General features: G+C 41.9%; 1 protein-coding gene across 1 annotated transcript in view; it reads right to left on the bottom strand.

Moving 5' to 3' along the window:
• Positions 1-1,147: 1,147 nt before the first annotated feature.
• The window catches only part of LOC121867086 (neuronal acetylcholine receptor subunit alpha-10-like), a 166,298-nt gene continuing 149,506 nt past the window's right edge, over positions 1,148-17,939 (bottom strand). The window contains exon 8 of the mRNA XM_042366842.1: positions 1,148-1,161. Coding sequence (XP_042222776.1) covers positions 1,148-1,161 — 14 coding nt within the window. The remainder of the gene's footprint in view (positions 1,162-17,939) is intronic.

Genomic DNA, 17,939 nt, shown 5'->3' with positions numbered 1-17,939 from the left:
TTTTTGTTTGGATCTGTGATTAGGATTGTGTTTTCGACTGTATGATCTTAATGGGTGTGGTTGCTCAGTCAGGTTTTTTTTTTCGGCAGGCTATGCTTAGGGCCTCTTTTCTAGGCCCCCTCCCCCCCCTCATGTGGGGTGAGCAGAGTGGCTCCTCGAAAGGGCTGCTCAGCGGCACAGATAAGCCAGCATCGCACTGCTGCCTAGATCCTAGTGCATAAACGACCATATTATCTGTGCGGTCCATGTGCAGAGTTGTAACTAGAGACTCCCAGTCGTCATCTATGCCTGTCCCCATCGCCGCTCGTCCGTCGCCATGAGACTTTTGGGGATATAGGGTTTTTGATGGTGATTAGAAGTATGGTGAGCGGGATAATGGTAGGAGCGCAGGCTGCAATCTCACATCTCGGCTCTCCCGTTCCCTGATCCAGTGGTGCAAGTGTTTCAATGACTGGGGAGAGGGAGAGTTACAAAGGACTGCTGATAGCCCAGTTTCTTGGGTTTTGCCTTAGTTGCTTGTCCATCAAGCATATCCTTCTTCCGCCGGTATAGTCATCGGGTTCCCATGGTGGTCACCTATTCCGCCTACCGTTGGGGTCTTGTTGGTGCTGTGTAAGCATGTCTTCCTGATGCGCGGCTCCATCGCAGATTTTTCGTTTGGGGTTTACTCCCTTAGCCTTATACCGACCAAGGTTAATCCGCAAGGCAGCGGGGCAATGGTTGGTAGGCACCAGGACGTGTCGACATGCCATTGGGCTTATGCTCTGTCCCTCTGGGGCCCACTGCTACTCTAAGATCCCCTGCTTGTCTAGCCTGGGCGCACGAGGCACCCAGTTACCGTGTGTTGACACGAGGAGGCACAGCAGGAGCTGTGATGGTGAAGAGGCTATGTACTGGCAGTGGAAGACTTATACAAGCTGCTTACCTATTCGCCACAATGGCTATCCAGCGGCGGTAGTTGAAAGCGAGAGGAATCAAGCAGTGCTTGCACCTTAACACTTAACACTAGACGCATTTAACCACACACACACACACACACACACTGTCCTTAACACTACATATACTGTATTTCTAGCTTTCTAAGTATATTGGTATTTTTTTCAGTATTCATTTATTCAAGGCCATTTTGTTTGATGCTCCAAAATAATCACACATCAGAACCTGCAACATACACAAATGAAACAATTTAATCGAATTCACCTCTTGGTGCCGGCTTCGAACCGAGGCCATCACGGTTAGTAGTCAGGCAAATAGTCCATTGGACCACAATATGACATAATATGTGGTATTAGGGAGTGGCTTATTAACAAAAGTTTTCATTACAAAAGAGAAGGAATCCTGGGGTATCACATATGTATAGTGAATTGGGGCATATGTACTGTATATGTCTGTCTTTTTAAATAGGCATAATAGCAGAATAAGCTTCTAAAAGGAACTGGCGTTTTGCCAAAAAGGGATATTAATTCCCATGTGATAGAATTTGTTAGTTGTTATTTTCAATTAAGACATTTTCTACCATCAAGAGATAGACAAATCATACCTAAAGAAGGTTAGATTCGGTTAGGTATGGTTAGGTTTAGCTAAGAGAGAAAGAGAGAGAGAATTCGAGTAACCATTATACGTAGCGACGAATCGCGATATTCAACAGAATCAGAATTACGTATTCTTTTATACACATCCCGAAAAAGAATACAAAGGAAATAAAACAAAAACAATTTCCAGTGCTGGGGAATTGACGAGTGAAATATATCTGACTAAAAAAATATATTTCATCTCATGTTGTTTTCAATAACGTTGTTTGTTCCTGCTGTCTCAAGTTCCACCACAATTATATATATATATATATATATATATATATATATATATATATATATATATATATATATATATATATATATATATATATATATATATATATATATATATATATATATATATATATATATATGCTGATAACCACAAGGAAAGAAGAAAACACGAAGTTCCCAAGCGCTTTCGTGTAATTCACATCTTTAGGGGTGAGTACAGTCTGTACTCACCTAAAGATGTAATTAACACCTAGTGATTTACTTGCATATATATATACATTTATATATATATATATTTGTTTATTTATTTTTTCATTCAGTTTCTACCTACTCGTGGACGAAGGAGATTGAAACACCGCCGCCCTACCTATTCAATATCCCTCCCTCAGGTAATCTCATTCAGGTGGCCAATGGGAATATTTGGGTTGGTTGTGTACTTTCGTATTGAAGATAGGCGTCTGGATGTGTGTGTTGAAGAATGGGAGGTGTGTTGGGGGAAGGAGAGGTGTGTGTGAGTGTGTGTTTGTTGGGGGAACGGTGTGTGTGTGTGTGTGTGTGTTGGAGAAAGGTGGTGGTGTGTGTTGGGGGAAGGTGGTGTGAGTGTGTGTTGCAGGAAAGAGGAAGTGTGTATATTGGGGAAGAGGGGGTTGTATTGTGGGAAGAGGGGGGTGTGTTGGGGGAATGATGTGTGTGTGTGTGTGTGTGTGTGTATGTGAGTGCGTGTGTGTGTGTGTGTTTGTGTGTGTGTGTGTGTGTGTGTGTGTATGTGTGTGTGTGCTCATATCTATCCTTTATATTAATCATTTCTGGTGTACATAGATTAATAATTTCATATACTATGTCTTTCGTTCTATAAGTATATATCTTATATTTCTTTGCTTATATTTTCTAAGACAATATTCTTTTATTTACTTCATTTATTTTTTCATATATATCATTGTATTTTCTGAATTTCATGTCCTTACTTTCTCTCAATTATATTCTGTTCTAGTTATATTCTAAACTATGGATTAGTCTGGGAAACCATGTCATTATTATTATAACACTTATTACTTACAACGGTAGCCTGCCACCACCGAGACTTTTATTAGAATATAACATATCTTAGTGAACTGTTAGGTAGCGTGCTAGCGAGCTTCTAGGCACGTGAGTTACAAGGGTTATTTTCTGAGAACCAATGGGTAGAAGGAATAGAGTGGTGATACTCGTAGTTTACTAAATTAATATTTATCAACATAAGGAGTGAATAAGATGTTATTTGAGCACACTCAGACAAGACTGGACCACCTAAGTCTTACTTTACCATTCATAAAATATATCTTCAATTATTTATTATCTCATTGAACACCTGTTGTATTATTCCTTTGACAAGTAAGATGGTTATTTGACACGCTCAGATAGGACGGGACCCTTAGGTATTACTTTTACACGTAGCAAAATAAATCTTCAATTCTTGGCTACAACATTAAACAAGCATTATAAACGCCATGGTTATAGACGTTTCAGGTGAAGGGCAAGTCGAAGGGAATGATTGAAACCCGTCTTTTGACGCATTCAATATATATTGATGTGATGAAAACCTGCAGAGGAGATGTTCATAATATTACATGGTGATTCATCTGATACATAATTAGTTAGTCTCACACTTTTATCTTAATTACAATTTATTAAACATACAGCCATAACACAAAGTTCATAACTCTATTAATCTTAGTTTCGCTTCATTCTGCATTGTCTTATTACTCTAGGTTAGGCAGAAACAAGTAGACGTAATTAGTTAACAATATTTCAGTACCGAGGGGTATGTCATCACTTATGCTGTACTTACAAGTGTGGGTAAATGCAGATCAGTATGGTGTTCCAAGAGACAACAGTGTCTGCGTAAATTGTCTCAGCACAAATTCTTGGACAGGATTGAGTTGGTGTTTGCCAGTGAGAGCAGCGGGTTGCTCCTTACAACATCACTCGAGAGTGTGATCTCCTGGAGTCCAGGCGGCCACGCCACCCTTTAAACCATACATTTAGCGGAATCAGGACCTCTTCTCCGTAAACACCTCCCACCCCCCAATCTTTGTTCGGGTAAGGCAGCAGACGCCAGCACTCACACGCCAGTACTCACTCGTCAGTATTGACGCCAGCGGTGATAACACTCCCGGTGGTGCCAGAGTCTGGCGAGGTCACAGGTCGCGTGCGGGGTGGGGGGCGGGGCATCACTCGGAAGGGCTATTTGCCTCATGAGAGCCACGCCACCTTAAACTATACATTCAGCAGATTCAGGATCTATTGTCCGTAAACACCACTCTCCTCCAGCCGCCAATTTCTTACGAGGCAACAGCAGGCTGAGAGATCCATGTTTGTTCGTGCAAGGTAGCGATCGTCAGCAACTGACACCAGCATAATAAGCCAGCGGAGATAACAAGCATTATATTATTTCATTATCAATACAGATGATTATAAGACACACTTGACAATATCCTGAATTAACTTATAACAACATGTTAGTTCGGAATGAATAACATGGCACTTTTCCTTCAGTTGATGTACTCACCTCACGTACATATTTACTGATACTACCAATTTTTGTGGGATAACAATATTCCTGCTAATTATCTCCAATCATATACAACAATAATACTTTGGCCCATATTACTGTAAGGAGTGCCCCAGGGTATAACACTGGTGTCTCCACAACAAACGAAGAGCGCTGTTAGAGTCAGTTGTAGTTTAATCCTGCCAAATTAACGACATCTTCCAATACAGCCAGCTGGTATGCCGCTACCGGTCCCCCGGTGACTGTTGGGTATTCAGCTAACACCTACCCTGTGCCTGAGATAATGATGGAGAAGCGTCAGAGATGTGAAAAATAGCTCAATCATAAACAATCTTTCGTCTAGTAACGACAGACAATAGTTACGTTGCATTAATTCTTTCACTGGGTAATAGACAATTTCACTGTTACAACATGAACACTGATATTCACAAAATTCACTGAGTTAAACTGACTTAATATGGCGGGCGGAAAATCGTACACATACCTGAGATAATGATGGAGAAGCGTCAGAGATGTCAGAGATGTGACGCGATACGATACGATACGAAGTCTTTAGTTAAGAGGTGAAAGAAGATTATTAGGAGTTGAAGGAAAAGTGGTGAAACTGAAATACAGTAGGAGTAGAAAGAATCTGGGCTCAACCAGATCGCTTCATCTTTCTTATTGGTGTTTTGTCTTTGTTCTGCTCCCTTGGGTCGTCAGACCTTTGTATTAATATTGGTTTATTTATATAATACTGCTTATTATTATTATTTTTGTTATTGTTGGAGTTAGTGAGCCCGCCCAGGTCCTTGTGTAACTGGGAGGGTAGTCACATTTTTTTTTTTTTGAGGTGTTAGTTAAGTGTTAGTTGTGTTAGTCTAAAGGTACACTGTATGGAGAGGCCTGCCAGGTTCTTAGTGGAGCTGGTTGGTCACTCTCATCTTTATTCCTCTAGTAATGTTTTATGTAAAAATGTGTATGTTGAGGCAGGAGGTGGTTCAATTACTTCTTCCTGGCTGATATAGCTGGGAGGGTAATCACATTATTATTATTAATATTATTAATATTTATTTATTTATTTATTTATTTATTTATTTATTTATTTTTTTTTGAGTTAGTGAGCCCGCCCAGGTCCTTGTGTAGCTGGGAGGGTAGTCACATTTTTATTTATTTATTTTTTTTTTTTTACTAAGATGTTAGTTCAATGTTAAATGTTAAATGTTAAATGTTAAATATTAGTTATGTTAGTCTAAAGGTACGCTGTATGGAGAGGCCTGCCAGGTTCTTGTGGAGCTGGTAGGTCACTCTCATCTTTTATTCTCTCTATTAATGTTTTATATGTATATTGGGGCAGGAGATGGTTCAATTACTTTCTTCCTGGCTGATTTAAACCAACTGTGTTCTTGGAATTCTTCGTTGTCTATATTATTTATCCAGTTTTGATATGTTTCTGTGTTAAGTTCAGTCACTTTTTTCCAAATATTTACAGCTTTGTTGTGTATATCTACATTGATTGCTAAGAGGTTTGCTCTCTTGTGTAGCTGTTCATTATTGATGTGGTCTGTATATTTTATGTTATATATAAATCTGAGGGCTATATTTTGTACTGTTTGTAACCTTTTAATGCACGTTTTACTAAGGGTGTTCAATGGGATGGGTGGGTAGTCCATAATTGATTTGACAAGGGCAATATAAATCTTTCTTTTGTTATTAATGCTAAGGTTCTTAAAGCGTTTTATTTTTGATAATCTTATTCTTGCCTGTCGTTCTTTATCTTTTAAGTATGTTATATATCCTCTTTTTGTTAGTTTTAATCCAAGCATCCTACCTTCAGTGTCGTATGGGTATAGTTCCTGGTCGATTATTACTGGACTTGTTTTAATCTTGGCTATTGGTATTATCTTGAATTTGTTCTTATTTGTCCTGATTTTCCATTTTTTCTCAAAATCATTTATGTTTTTTATCGCTCTTACCGTGTAGAGTGCCATAAATTGAGTTGATTTTCCTGGGTATGATATTATTTGAGTAATATCATCAGCAAACATTACATATTCGCTAAAGGGGGTAGGTTGAGGTGTGTCTGAAGTATAAATTGTATATAGTGTTGGAGAAAGGCATCCTCCTTGAGGTACTCCACTCTCAAGATTAAACATAGTTCCCAAAAAGTTTCCAATTTGAATTTGTGCTCTCCTATCATCTAAATAGTTACACAATATTCTTAGCAAGTATTCGTTAAGTCCCAGTTTTAATATTTTATATTTCAAGCCTAAATGCCAAACTTTATCAAAAGCCTTAGAAACATCCCTTAAAATTATATTGATCTGGTTACCCTTGCTTTTTTCTATTGCAATTATTTCCGTTATTATAGCTATTGCAGTTAGGGTATTTCTATTGGGCATAAATCCATGTTGTCTGTTGTTAGTTTTCCCATGTTGTGTTAAAAAGGCTATAAGTCTTGAATTTAATATTTTTTCCAATAGTTTCCCGGTAATTTCTAATAAAGATATTGGCCTGTAGTTTAATATTTCCTTATTGTCCTTACCCTCCTTAGGAATAAATATCATTTTAGCATATTTTAGTTTGTCTGGAAAGTAACCAGTTATTAAGCATGCGTTATAAATGTTTAATAGTGTATTTAAAATGTTTTCAGGTAGATTCATGATCATATTTCGTGTAATACCTGTGAGCCCAGGGGCTTTTTCCTTAAATTTCCTCAGACAGTGCATCATTTCTCCCATGGTTATTATTTGATTATTAGGTAATAAGTTATAGTCTATATATTGCCTTGGGGTGATTCTATGTATTTGTCTTCCCATTTCTTCTTCTATCCTTTCTTCGTGTTCACTATCAAAATCTTCATTTTCCTCATCTGATATTTTAAAAACTTTTACCCATTCCTTTTGAATGCTGACTCTTGTTCATTTTCCTCGTGCAATTTTGTTCCATTTTGGTCTTTAATGTATGGTGTTTTTTGCTTGTTGTGCCCCATCATCTTGTTTATGGAAGTCCAAAATGTTTTTGTGTCTTTAGTCATGTCAGCCGCCATTATAATATCATTCCATTTTTTATTGTTTGCTTCCTTACATGCGTCTCTTAATTTTATCTGTAGTGCTATCTGTGTCGTATATAGCCATCTGTTACTGCCGTGTCTTTCCATATACCTGTTTATTTCATTGTAATAGGTCTGGATTAATTTAACTTCTTCTGGTAGTCTGTTGTTGGGTAATGTTCTAAAGTGTGAAGTAGGAGTGTGTTTGGTTATAGATGTTTTTATTGCTGAGTGCAGTCTGTCCATTTCTGAGTCTATATCTTCTGTTGTTTTCCCTTGTAGGTTAATCGAGTGGTGATTACTTAAGTCATCTTTGAAGCTGTCCCAGTCTGTTTTACTCATTTTCAATCTCTTTTTTATTGGTATCTGTATGGGGCTTGTTGACAGTGTTAGTATAATTGGCAGATGGTCACTGCCTGTAAGAGGTCCCTGTATTATATGGTCATTGAAAAAGGCTTTGTTGTTGGTAAAAATTTTGTCTGGATTCGATTGTGTATTGTGATTTCTCCAGGTTGGAAAGTTAGGACCCAGATGATTGATTTTCCCTAAATTTATTAATTGATTAAGGGCGTTTCCCACGACGTTATTATTTGTATTGTCAAAAATCCTATGTCTGGCGTTAAAGTCTCCTAAGATGTACATCGGATGACTATTGTTAGCCAATTTTAATAGGTCTTCTATAGGTAAGTAGGGTCGTCTCGGTGGGAGATAAGTAGTAGCAATAATTACGTCTCCTTGAGTTGTATTTATTTTTATTGCTAGAAATTCATCCTGAAAGTCATCAATTAGTTTAAATTTTAAGTTTCTTTTAACCGCTATCGCTACAACGTCATTTTTCTCGCCCGATTTATTTCTTTGGTTTACATAATAGTTAAAGAGTTTTATGTTGTTGTTTTCTGTCTTCCAGTTTCTTACGTTGTGTTGTATTATTCTTAAAGTTCTTACTGTTTGTCTATTGTCCATTATTTCTTATACTTGGATTGTGACTGTTGAAGTGGAGACCTATCATCCTGTTTCCCGCTTCTGACTCTTCTAAACTCTGACGGGTCTACTATTTTAAAGTCATTGGTCGTAATCTTTAGTTTGTCCGTAGTAATTAGTGACCAGACATAATCTTCACTTAGGGATTTTTCTTGATATGTCCACTTGTATATCCCTCCTTCACAGTTTTTTACTATTGTCCCTCCTGTTGGTCTCGATGTTGGGATTCCATGTTTTGTTGTAGTGATAACTTTTAATCCAATATCTTCAGCAGATTCAGGTTGTATATTGTGATCAGCTTCCATCTTATCTTCTCTCCTCCTACTCCTTTGTCTTATAGTCTGTCCTTTTGTTATTTCTATCTTCTCTTTGTCACTTCTAGTCATTTGTCTGGGATCTCTATCAGTCGCTTGTGTTCCTTGTGTATCAGCTGTTGCTCCTTGCTCAAACCTTTGTTCGTCTAGATGTAGTCTTTCTCTCAGTTCGCTTGCATATGTTGCCTGAAATAGTTTTTCGGATTGTGGATTCTCTGGAAATATCATCTCTGGTAGGTTATTCAATTTAAACATTTTCCTTAATTCCTCATTGTATGATCCGGGTGCAATGATATTGTGCAAATGTGCATGGATCATACTAATCATTACCTTATCATGTATTGGCTCACTTAGGTTTAATATGGTGGATTCTGGTCTATGAGCCTCTTGGACCGCTCTCTTGGCTATTTCGACGTATGTCGTATCCTTCTTGTCTTGTTCCTTTTTCCTTGTTTCTTGTTCCTTATACTTTATCATGTGTTTTTTTATTGGGCATGCCATTGCTAACGTCCTATGTCCTATGTATACATTCCCGTTTCTCTTACAGTTGAGACAGCCAACATGTGTATTCTTACATTCAGTGTAGGTATGGTCGTCGCCTGCACAATCTGAGCAGTACTTTTTTTCTTTTTCCGGACAGTCTCTCGTTGTGTGTTCTTCATATTTGTAGCAGGAGAAGCAAGTTTGCAGACTGATGAATGTCTCCTTCTTTATTTGATGTGGTGTGACTGACATGTTGAATATTAGAAAGCCCTGTTGTAAAACTTTCTCAGCCATTGACACTTCTTCAAAAGTAATCTTAAAAACATGAGTATAGTCTTTATCTTAATGACTTCTTCAATCTTCATCCACCTGTTTTGGCGTTCCAGTTCATCTTTCAGGTCTTCCGATGTCTTCCTCCCGATCTCTTGGTCGACTTGACGAACGAAAACTGATCTTTTTGCTTTTTGTTCTGGTGGCATGACAACAATAAGGCCTTCATTGTAAAATATATCTCTGGCTTCTTTTGAAAGGATTTTATCTGAATCAAAGTCATCTTTACAGATTACTTTAAAACCTTCATTGGTGCTGAATATTCTTGTTAGTGGGACTTGCAATTTGTTGTAAGTGATTTCTGCCACTTTTCCCCTTCCAATAGAGTGTCCCTTATCTCTATGTTTTATTCTAATGCTTGTTGTCATCTTCTTGATTACATCTAATCCTACCTATAACACAGGGCTCCTGCCTGGGAGCAGTGACCCCGCCCCCCCCTCTTGGACGGGCGTCGGGCTCGTAGGGTTCTGCACCCAGGTTACCTGTGACTATAGTTATGTCTTAAGAAAGTTGCCACCTACCGGTGACCCCCGGACAAGGGGTGCCCTGCACTATCACAGGTTCCCTTGCCGGATCGACCGTATCGCTAAGTCCCGCCTCCCGTTCAAAGAACGGAGTGCATGAGGGGGATGAAAAAAGGAAAGAAGAGGACTTAGAGAGTAGAAACAGCCTACCTACCACGCCACGTTCGGTTAGCCAATCAGAGCACCGCAGTAAACGTGCATGTATCACGCCACCGTGGGGCACCACTGATTGGCCAATCCAGGACGTAGACGCACGGGTAGTAGTCAAAATTTGGGGAGCCCAAATATTTGTTTTTTCCAAAAGTTGGAATTTCCCGTACAATCTGTGATGGTAATTACACCGTCACTATGTTGAGTAAGTACAATCACTAGGATTGAGTGTCTTATCACAACAAAGTTGCAGACTGCTCAAACATGCAGCAAAAGAGGTAGGTCTTCGCAGCTCCGGGTCCAGCAGTCAGATGTGACGCTACCCCGTGCACGAGCTTATATACGGCTAACTGGCAACTCAGGCCTGTGTGGAACACATGTCAGAAAGGGTAATCCCGCAATGGCAGAAATTACATTCAACTCAGTGGCTGTACATTTAACTATGAAAATCATTGCCATGGGTCAGGTGAATTTCTTACGTCTATTCATATAATCTAATGAGAGATTGAGCTTGCCAGGAAAAAGTGGCTTTACACACGCTGTTAACACTAGTTTTACAAACTCCGCGAACTACAAACAAGGAACTATTCAAGGGGATACGTTAGATGTTGGAGATTATACAGGTTGACAGAATAGTTCAGGAGATTAATGACTTTCTTAAATAGATAAGTAACACTAACTAAACTACAAATATCAGATTCTCTGATGTTTGGGCATCAAAACAATCTAACTTCAGTAGCAATTGGAAATTCATGGCTATCCCCAGGGAAAATATCATGGGATGCCATTTGTACTGGCAGACTCGACACTCACTTACTTAACCAGTGTTACTAACAATAAAGACAGTTAAAGCTTTTAACATCACTCACAAAGGATCTTGTATGCTTTAACTGTAATCAAGTATCTCTAAGTTGACTTAAAACAATGGTGTCCTCTCTCATATTCAAATTCACTTTATAGAGAGGTTGGTTTCAGGAAGTCAGAGAAAATGGACGGCACACTGGTTTGGGAGCTATGAGAAAACGGACGCCTTAGATGGGAGACTCTATAAAGAAGACATAGCTACAAGTTTTGTGGGCAATTGAGAGTAATATGAATCGTCTGATTTTACGTTAACTGACGTGTATGGCCTTTGTCATTACGCACATACATAACCTTGTCCGGAAAATAATATACATATTTATTCTATGTCTATATTGTGATGAAACCGAAACAATGCACACAGAGCCATACTTCACACATTATTCTCCCAGTTGAAGGTCAGACGTCATGCTCTCCTTCAGGCTTCAGCCAGACCATAACATTCGTATGCATGTTGAGATTGTGATGAATCTTCAGGAGATTATGTATCGTCACTAGACAAAAGAGCACAAAACGAAATTTAAGTGTGTGTGTGTGTGTGTGTGTGTGTTTTACCGTCCTAAGTCCTTTGTCAGAAGACATCCCCTGCCAGTACACAGCCTCTTCACCACCAAGACTCCTGCTGTGCCTCCTCGTGGCAACACGGTAACTGGATGCCTTGTGGGCCCAGGCTAGACCAACAGAGGATCTTGGAGCAGCAGTAGGCCCTAGGGGGACGGGGCGAGGCCAACTGACATGTGTATACGTCCTGGCACCAACCAAACGCTTCCCCGCTGCCTTGCGGATTAACCTTGGTAGGTATAAGGCTAAGAGAGTAAACCCAAACCACAAAATTTGCAGCGGAGCCCCGCATCAGGCAGACGTGCTTACAGAGTTCCAACAAGACCCCAACGGCTGTACAGGCGGAAGAGGTGACCAACATGGGAACCCAACGACTACTCTGAAGGGATGAAGGCAATGCATGTTGGAGAAGCTACTAAGGCGAAACCCAAGAAACCGGGCTATCGGCTGTCCCTCTCCATTGTCAATGCAACACTTGCATCACTGAATCAGGAAAAGGGAGAGCCAAGATGTGTGGTTGCAGCCTGCGTTCCTGTCTCACCAGATAAATCAACTCACGTGCAGCCATCATCCATCTCATCATACGAGTGGCGACAGGGACAGGCAGAGATGACTACCGAGAGTCTCTAGTCCCAACTCTGCACATGGGCGGCATAGATAAGACGGTCGTTTATGCTCTGGGATCTAGGCTGTCATGATCGTGATAACGGCTTACCTGAAAACCTTAAGGATTCATATTACGCTCAAACGTCCACAAAGCCTTCTGAGTCCCCCAGTGGAAACGTCCCCCGTTTTCTCTGTTTCCCCGTCTTTGTCTTAAGGGAACTTTGAATATAATCCGCGGATTTCGTAGCAGACGCTGTATGTTGGGACCTGTTGCCATCCAACCCTTTGTAATCAATTTAATTTTGCTTTTGATAGCTGAGTCAGAGCATTGTTAGTGAGGATAATAGTAGGGAATGAAACTGAGTTCATAGTCTCAGTTTCAACGTCAGAGTGTACAGTAAATTAATTCATCGAAATAGAAGTAGGTGGACTCCCTGGCCTATTTTGAGTGAAGGTGCCGCGGGCATTTCTACCGTTAGTAAGTGCCCGTCCCTTCACCCATACAGGTAGGCCATTCCACTCTGTGTTGTAATTCGCTCTTCTTTAAGTGATTTGACCCAATTAATAGTTGATTGTGCAAGTGTTACAGTAACGTAGTTGATATGCTCTAAGTGAAGTCATATTTACGTCTTTAACGTCCCCTGAAATGTGATGTCGTTGTCACTGTTAGTAAGTGCCCGTCCCTTCACCCATACAGGTCCCTAACGCAGCCTAGGCCGTGTCTGTAGCGTGGATGTTGTATCCAATATGTCTGGGGAGTTGTCCGAGGTCCAGTAGGATCAGTTACCTTCGTGAGACCCGGCCGTCAGACACTTCAGACTACCTATGGCCCCCATAGCTGGCTCGTCTGGCCCTAACGCTCGGCCTGCGAGGTGACCCCGGATCACCAAGCCACACACCACTACCAGTCCCCATCATTGGTGGATGAGTGTCTAACTCAGTAGGGCTATTTGTGTGGTGGGATTAATCCACTGGGATCTTCAGAGTTCGTCGGAAAGTACCCATGGTGGCTGGACCCCATGGCTGTTGCTTGAGTATCACTCCTGACGACTGAGTGTTGTAGTGGCAGTTGCCCCTGGTCCTTATGGTGCTAAGTGACTATAAGAGTTATGTGTTATTGAGTATGTCCACCCAGTAGGGTTGGGAGTGTTATTGAGTATGTCCACCCAGTAGGGGTGTGAGTGTTATTGAATATGTCCACCCAGTAATGGTGTGAGTATGTTGAGTCTGAGGGCCTATTACTAGATTTCGTCTGTTGGTACATATAAATTCTTTCTCCTAATTTCATATTAATGTTTAAATAAATTTTGTATTTGTATATTGTGTCTATTATTTACCTACAGTATTTACCGTTGTTTCTTCCCTATCACTTGTTACTATCAATACATCTACCCACGAGCCTCCTCTCGTCACGCTACCAATGGTAATAAGTATGAGAGTAAAAGGAATTGTTACTGACACCAAGGCCCTTATAAAATGGTGGCAGCTCAGGCCCTCATAAATGGTGGCAGCTCAGGCCCTCATAAGGCAGCAGCGCAATCCGGTCCAGTCTAGGAGATTGAGAAGCCCTTTCGAGTCGCCACTCTTGTCAGGGGGCTAGAAAAGGTGCTCTAAACATAGCCTGCCTAAAAAACAAACCTTGCTGGGCAACCGCACCCAGTAAGGTCTTTCTTTTGCGGTGGAAAACACAATCAAAATGATAGATAAACACATAAACAAATTATACACCCTCCTATGGTCACTGCATGAAATGTCAGGACCCTTCTGGTTACTGGCAAAATGAGCGCCCTGAAAGAAGAATCGGCCTGTGGGAAAAGAGCTGGCTAGGTATATCATCGACATAGCAGCCATTAGTGATTCCCGGCTCCCAGACGAGGGTCGACACACAGAACTGGGTCTGGCTATACCTTCTTCTGGAAGGGTAAGCCTGCTGTGGAGAAAAACCTCATTTGTGGAGTTGGCTTTGCAATCCACCAACGCATCCTACATAGGATAACTGAAATCCGTGTTGGGATCAACGAGCGCCTCACCACTCTCCGATTCCCACTGAATCACTCACGTCATGTTTTTCTCATCAGTGCATAAGCCCCAACATTGGATGCAGAGGATGACTTAAACGAGGCCTTTTCCGCCGACCGTGTCAGAGTGCTAACCTCTATCCCCCAGAGAAGATAACGTTGTGCTCCTAGATGACTCCAATGCCAGAGTTAGCAGAGGTGATTAGATTTGGCAGGGAATCATAGGGAGAAATGGACTAGTCAAGCTTAATCCCACCGGTCTACTCCTCCTCAGCAAGTATGCTTCACACAATCTCACCATCACCAATAGTTTGTTTAGGCAGGCCAACAAGTTCAAGGATTCGTGGCAACATCCACGATCCAAACAGTAGCATCTCATTGACTACAATCATTGTCAGAAAAGATATCGCCGAGATGTGGCTCAGACCACTGTGAACCTGATCATCGGCTCGTCAGAGCCAAACTCTCACTTCACGTCGCCCCAAAACGGCCAAGGCAACAAGCCAACAGAGGAGGTTTTAACACTAAGCGTCTGGAGGATCTATCAGTAGTAAATGGCTTCAGAGAGCAGCTCGAACATGGCCTGATAAACACCCCGAAAACAAACGACCCAAATTTCAGTGCCAAATGGGGTATTCACGATACTTATATAACAAAAACCTGCAAGGAGACCATCTGCCAAATCGAAAGACTACAACAGGACTGGTTTAATGAAAATGATGCAAAAATCAACCTACTCGTCGATGATGAGCGTGCTGCTTTAACTGACGGGCAGGGCAACCATCAGTCTCAGATTAAAGTTGATATTTTCCTCAAGAAGAAAGTAGCGGCCCAGCGCGAGCTTCATACTCTTGCAGAACAACATAATGTGTACGAATTTTTTAATTCCGCCAAATCATTTTATGGGCCAATCACTCATGGTGCAGTCCTCCTCCGCTCCAGTGATGACCTGACCACCGTAGGGTCAAGACCTATTTAGGCGCTGCTCCTGCTGAGCAGCTCTCACCCTTGGCCAATGTTCGGCCCATTCCCCAAGTCCCTCTCCCCGACCCATCCTCACCACCGGGATATCAACATAATCAAAAGTGACATTTCGTTTCGGAAAGAAGTGGAACCAGTGTTGAACAGTTAAGAACAGTGTTTAAGCCAGTGAATTCAGTACTAGACAGTACCAGTGAGAGCCGTGACCCGCCAGTGAGATAAGCACCGCTGGGTACTGACCGCCATCTCCTGACAAGGAGGTGCTAATCAGTCCACTCTGAGAACAACAGTGGGTCGGCGACATTTCAGTAACACCAACTACCGCAGTGAGGGTAAGGGGATGGTCCACTTAACTGCAAATAATATTTGCCTGTAACAGAATGAATTACAAGTGAGTTGAGCACTGTGTGTTGTGTATTAATAAAGTGTGGGGTGCCTGCCCGCAAGGGCAAGGCCCTATGCACTTGTGGTCTTACGCTCAACCATGTATGGTGAGGGTTTACTGAAGCCCACCCGTCTCATAGTGTGCCAAGCTGGTTGGTTCTTTTGAAACTAAATTCCAACTTTGATGCTGTATCTAGCAGAAAAACGAATAAAGCTAACTGTGGAACAAATTGTGAGTGTAATAAAAGTGTTTTATAAACTGAAACTCAGTATTGTAGTCTGACTACCACACACTCCTCTCACATGAAATTGTAACTATCCTCACACATGTCTGATTTTGATGAGTCTCCAATCTCCTTGTCCTCTGAAGGTTACGCCTCCCAGCCACCGCTGACTTCAGGTGCAAGCAGTCCTCAGCCTCCTGACAGCCAGGCATGTCACAGTCAGGCCCTATGCTCCTGTGTCTGAGGTTGGCTGAGACCCAGCTGCTCCTTTAACTCTCCTGATGCACTGAGTGAGCCAGGCGACTGTGGTGGTGACCTTCGGCACAACGGAAGATGGCTTTCAGCTAGTTCAGTCCCAAGGTTCTTAGCTTGGAGAGGCCAGAAAGGCAGAAAAGACTTAAGACAATCAACTTCTCAACCTGAAGCCCCACGAAATGAATTATACTTCCTGAAGGCCATCACCTGAAAACCGTGTTATCTCCTAGCTCTGAACAATACCGGAGACAAATATCCACTGAAGGCTGAGTTTCAGTTCAGGAGGTCGGCGTGCAAGATCATATTCTGATTAGAAGCGCGGCCAACAGTCTTGAGATCTCGCCACCAATAGCATAAGGGAATAACCATGGAACAATCATCTAACCACCGGAAACGAAAAGCCATAATATCCGCAGAGGCTCGGCCAGTACGAACCCTACACTACAAGAAGCCCATCCCTACATCAGAAAGACCCGAAGCAACTCAGGGGCAAGAATGCACAGTCATTACGAACTGGGGCAACAGGAAAAGACCCACCCAAGACCATTTGTTCAGGTCATTGGTGCCTATCAGACTCTGAAAAATTAACACCTCTATCAGCCCTAACCGGAGGTGTTTCAACTGTCAGCTTTTTGGGGCCATGTGGCGGTGCGCCTCTATTCTAAGCAGTGGTGTGGTCTCTGCTCAGGGCAACACATAGACTGGTTTGCAGGGATACAGTTGCTCAAGGGTGTCATCATGGTATAATGCTGCGACAGTTGGGTTCCTGTATTGTACCCTAACTGTTCCTCCTTTGGCGCGGACTGCCACCCAGGCAGGTCTCAAGAAACACTAATGCTGCTGGGGTTCTCCCTCTGACTTCAGCCCTGCTTCTCCCACCGCTCAGGATCATCATCATAAGGTCATCGAAGATCAGCGTGGGACCTTTAGATGTTATGAAACTTACAACAGGTTAGCTGCCAACTCACTCTGCACATTGAAGGAGATGTTGATTTGAAAAATGAAATTAAAAACTCAAGCTCGGTTTACAGTCTAGCTTTAAATGTTTGGGGCCTCTTGTGATCACTAAAAACCAGCACAGTGCATAACTGGTAAACAGTCAAACTGAGGAGCATTCGGTGTCTGTAACAGATGTGGAGCTCAAGACCCACAGGAACTAGTGTCCCAATGGAGGAAATATGATACTGGTAGCAGTTCTGATGCTCTGTGGTTGTGGTCAGTGAAGATGAACAAGCACAAACAGAAAATGGTGGTGATGTCGGTGTAACAAAATTGTATGTTATTGTCTGCCAATGAATACAGCAATTGTTGGGCCGTATGCGTGCTCCAGAAATGTTTCAAAAGGTTAACTGGCCTGCTTGCCGCCGGAAGGACGAATAGCGCGGAAGAAAGTATAATGCTGGCACGCTTGTTTGCTTCTTTCCGGATCATTCGTAATGGCCGTGTTATTTGAATAGGAATTCCGTACGACATAATGGCCAGTGTTAATACCGAGCAAGGATACTAGGTGAAGGTGATGAGTTGGAACATCTCATCCTTAGAAAGATACTGACTTCTGCACCACAAAGTTGTTGACTGAGGGACATCGATATTGTGTGTGTATGCAGGAGGTGTCTCACACCTAATGTGGCCCCGCAGTCTGGTGTGGTTCTGCCGTCCTGGTTTACTCACATGTTTTGATGTTGTGTTGAAGTGCTCTCATGTCCTTTGTAAGACTGCCAACCTTCAGTACCATGGGATCCTATATCACTTGGGCAGCTTCACTCAACGTGTAAGCATACCTGTGTCCTCAGGTCAGCTATTTTAGATCTCTGAACTGGGCCACTGTCCTAATGGGTGGCCTGGATCTGAGCTCATGAGGGTTGGGTGACTCCACC

The sequence above is a fragment of the Homarus americanus genome, unplaced genomic scaffold (assembly GCF_018991925.1).
Source record: "Homarus americanus isolate GMGI-L3 unplaced genomic scaffold, GMGI_Hamer_2.0 scaffold6317, whole genome shotgun sequence".
Taxonomy (NCBI): domain Eukaryota; kingdom Metazoa; phylum Arthropoda; class Malacostraca; order Decapoda; family Nephropidae; genus Homarus; species Homarus americanus.
Note: the sequence above shows the minus strand (reverse complement) of the source record. Positions and strands in the feature narration are given on the sequence as shown.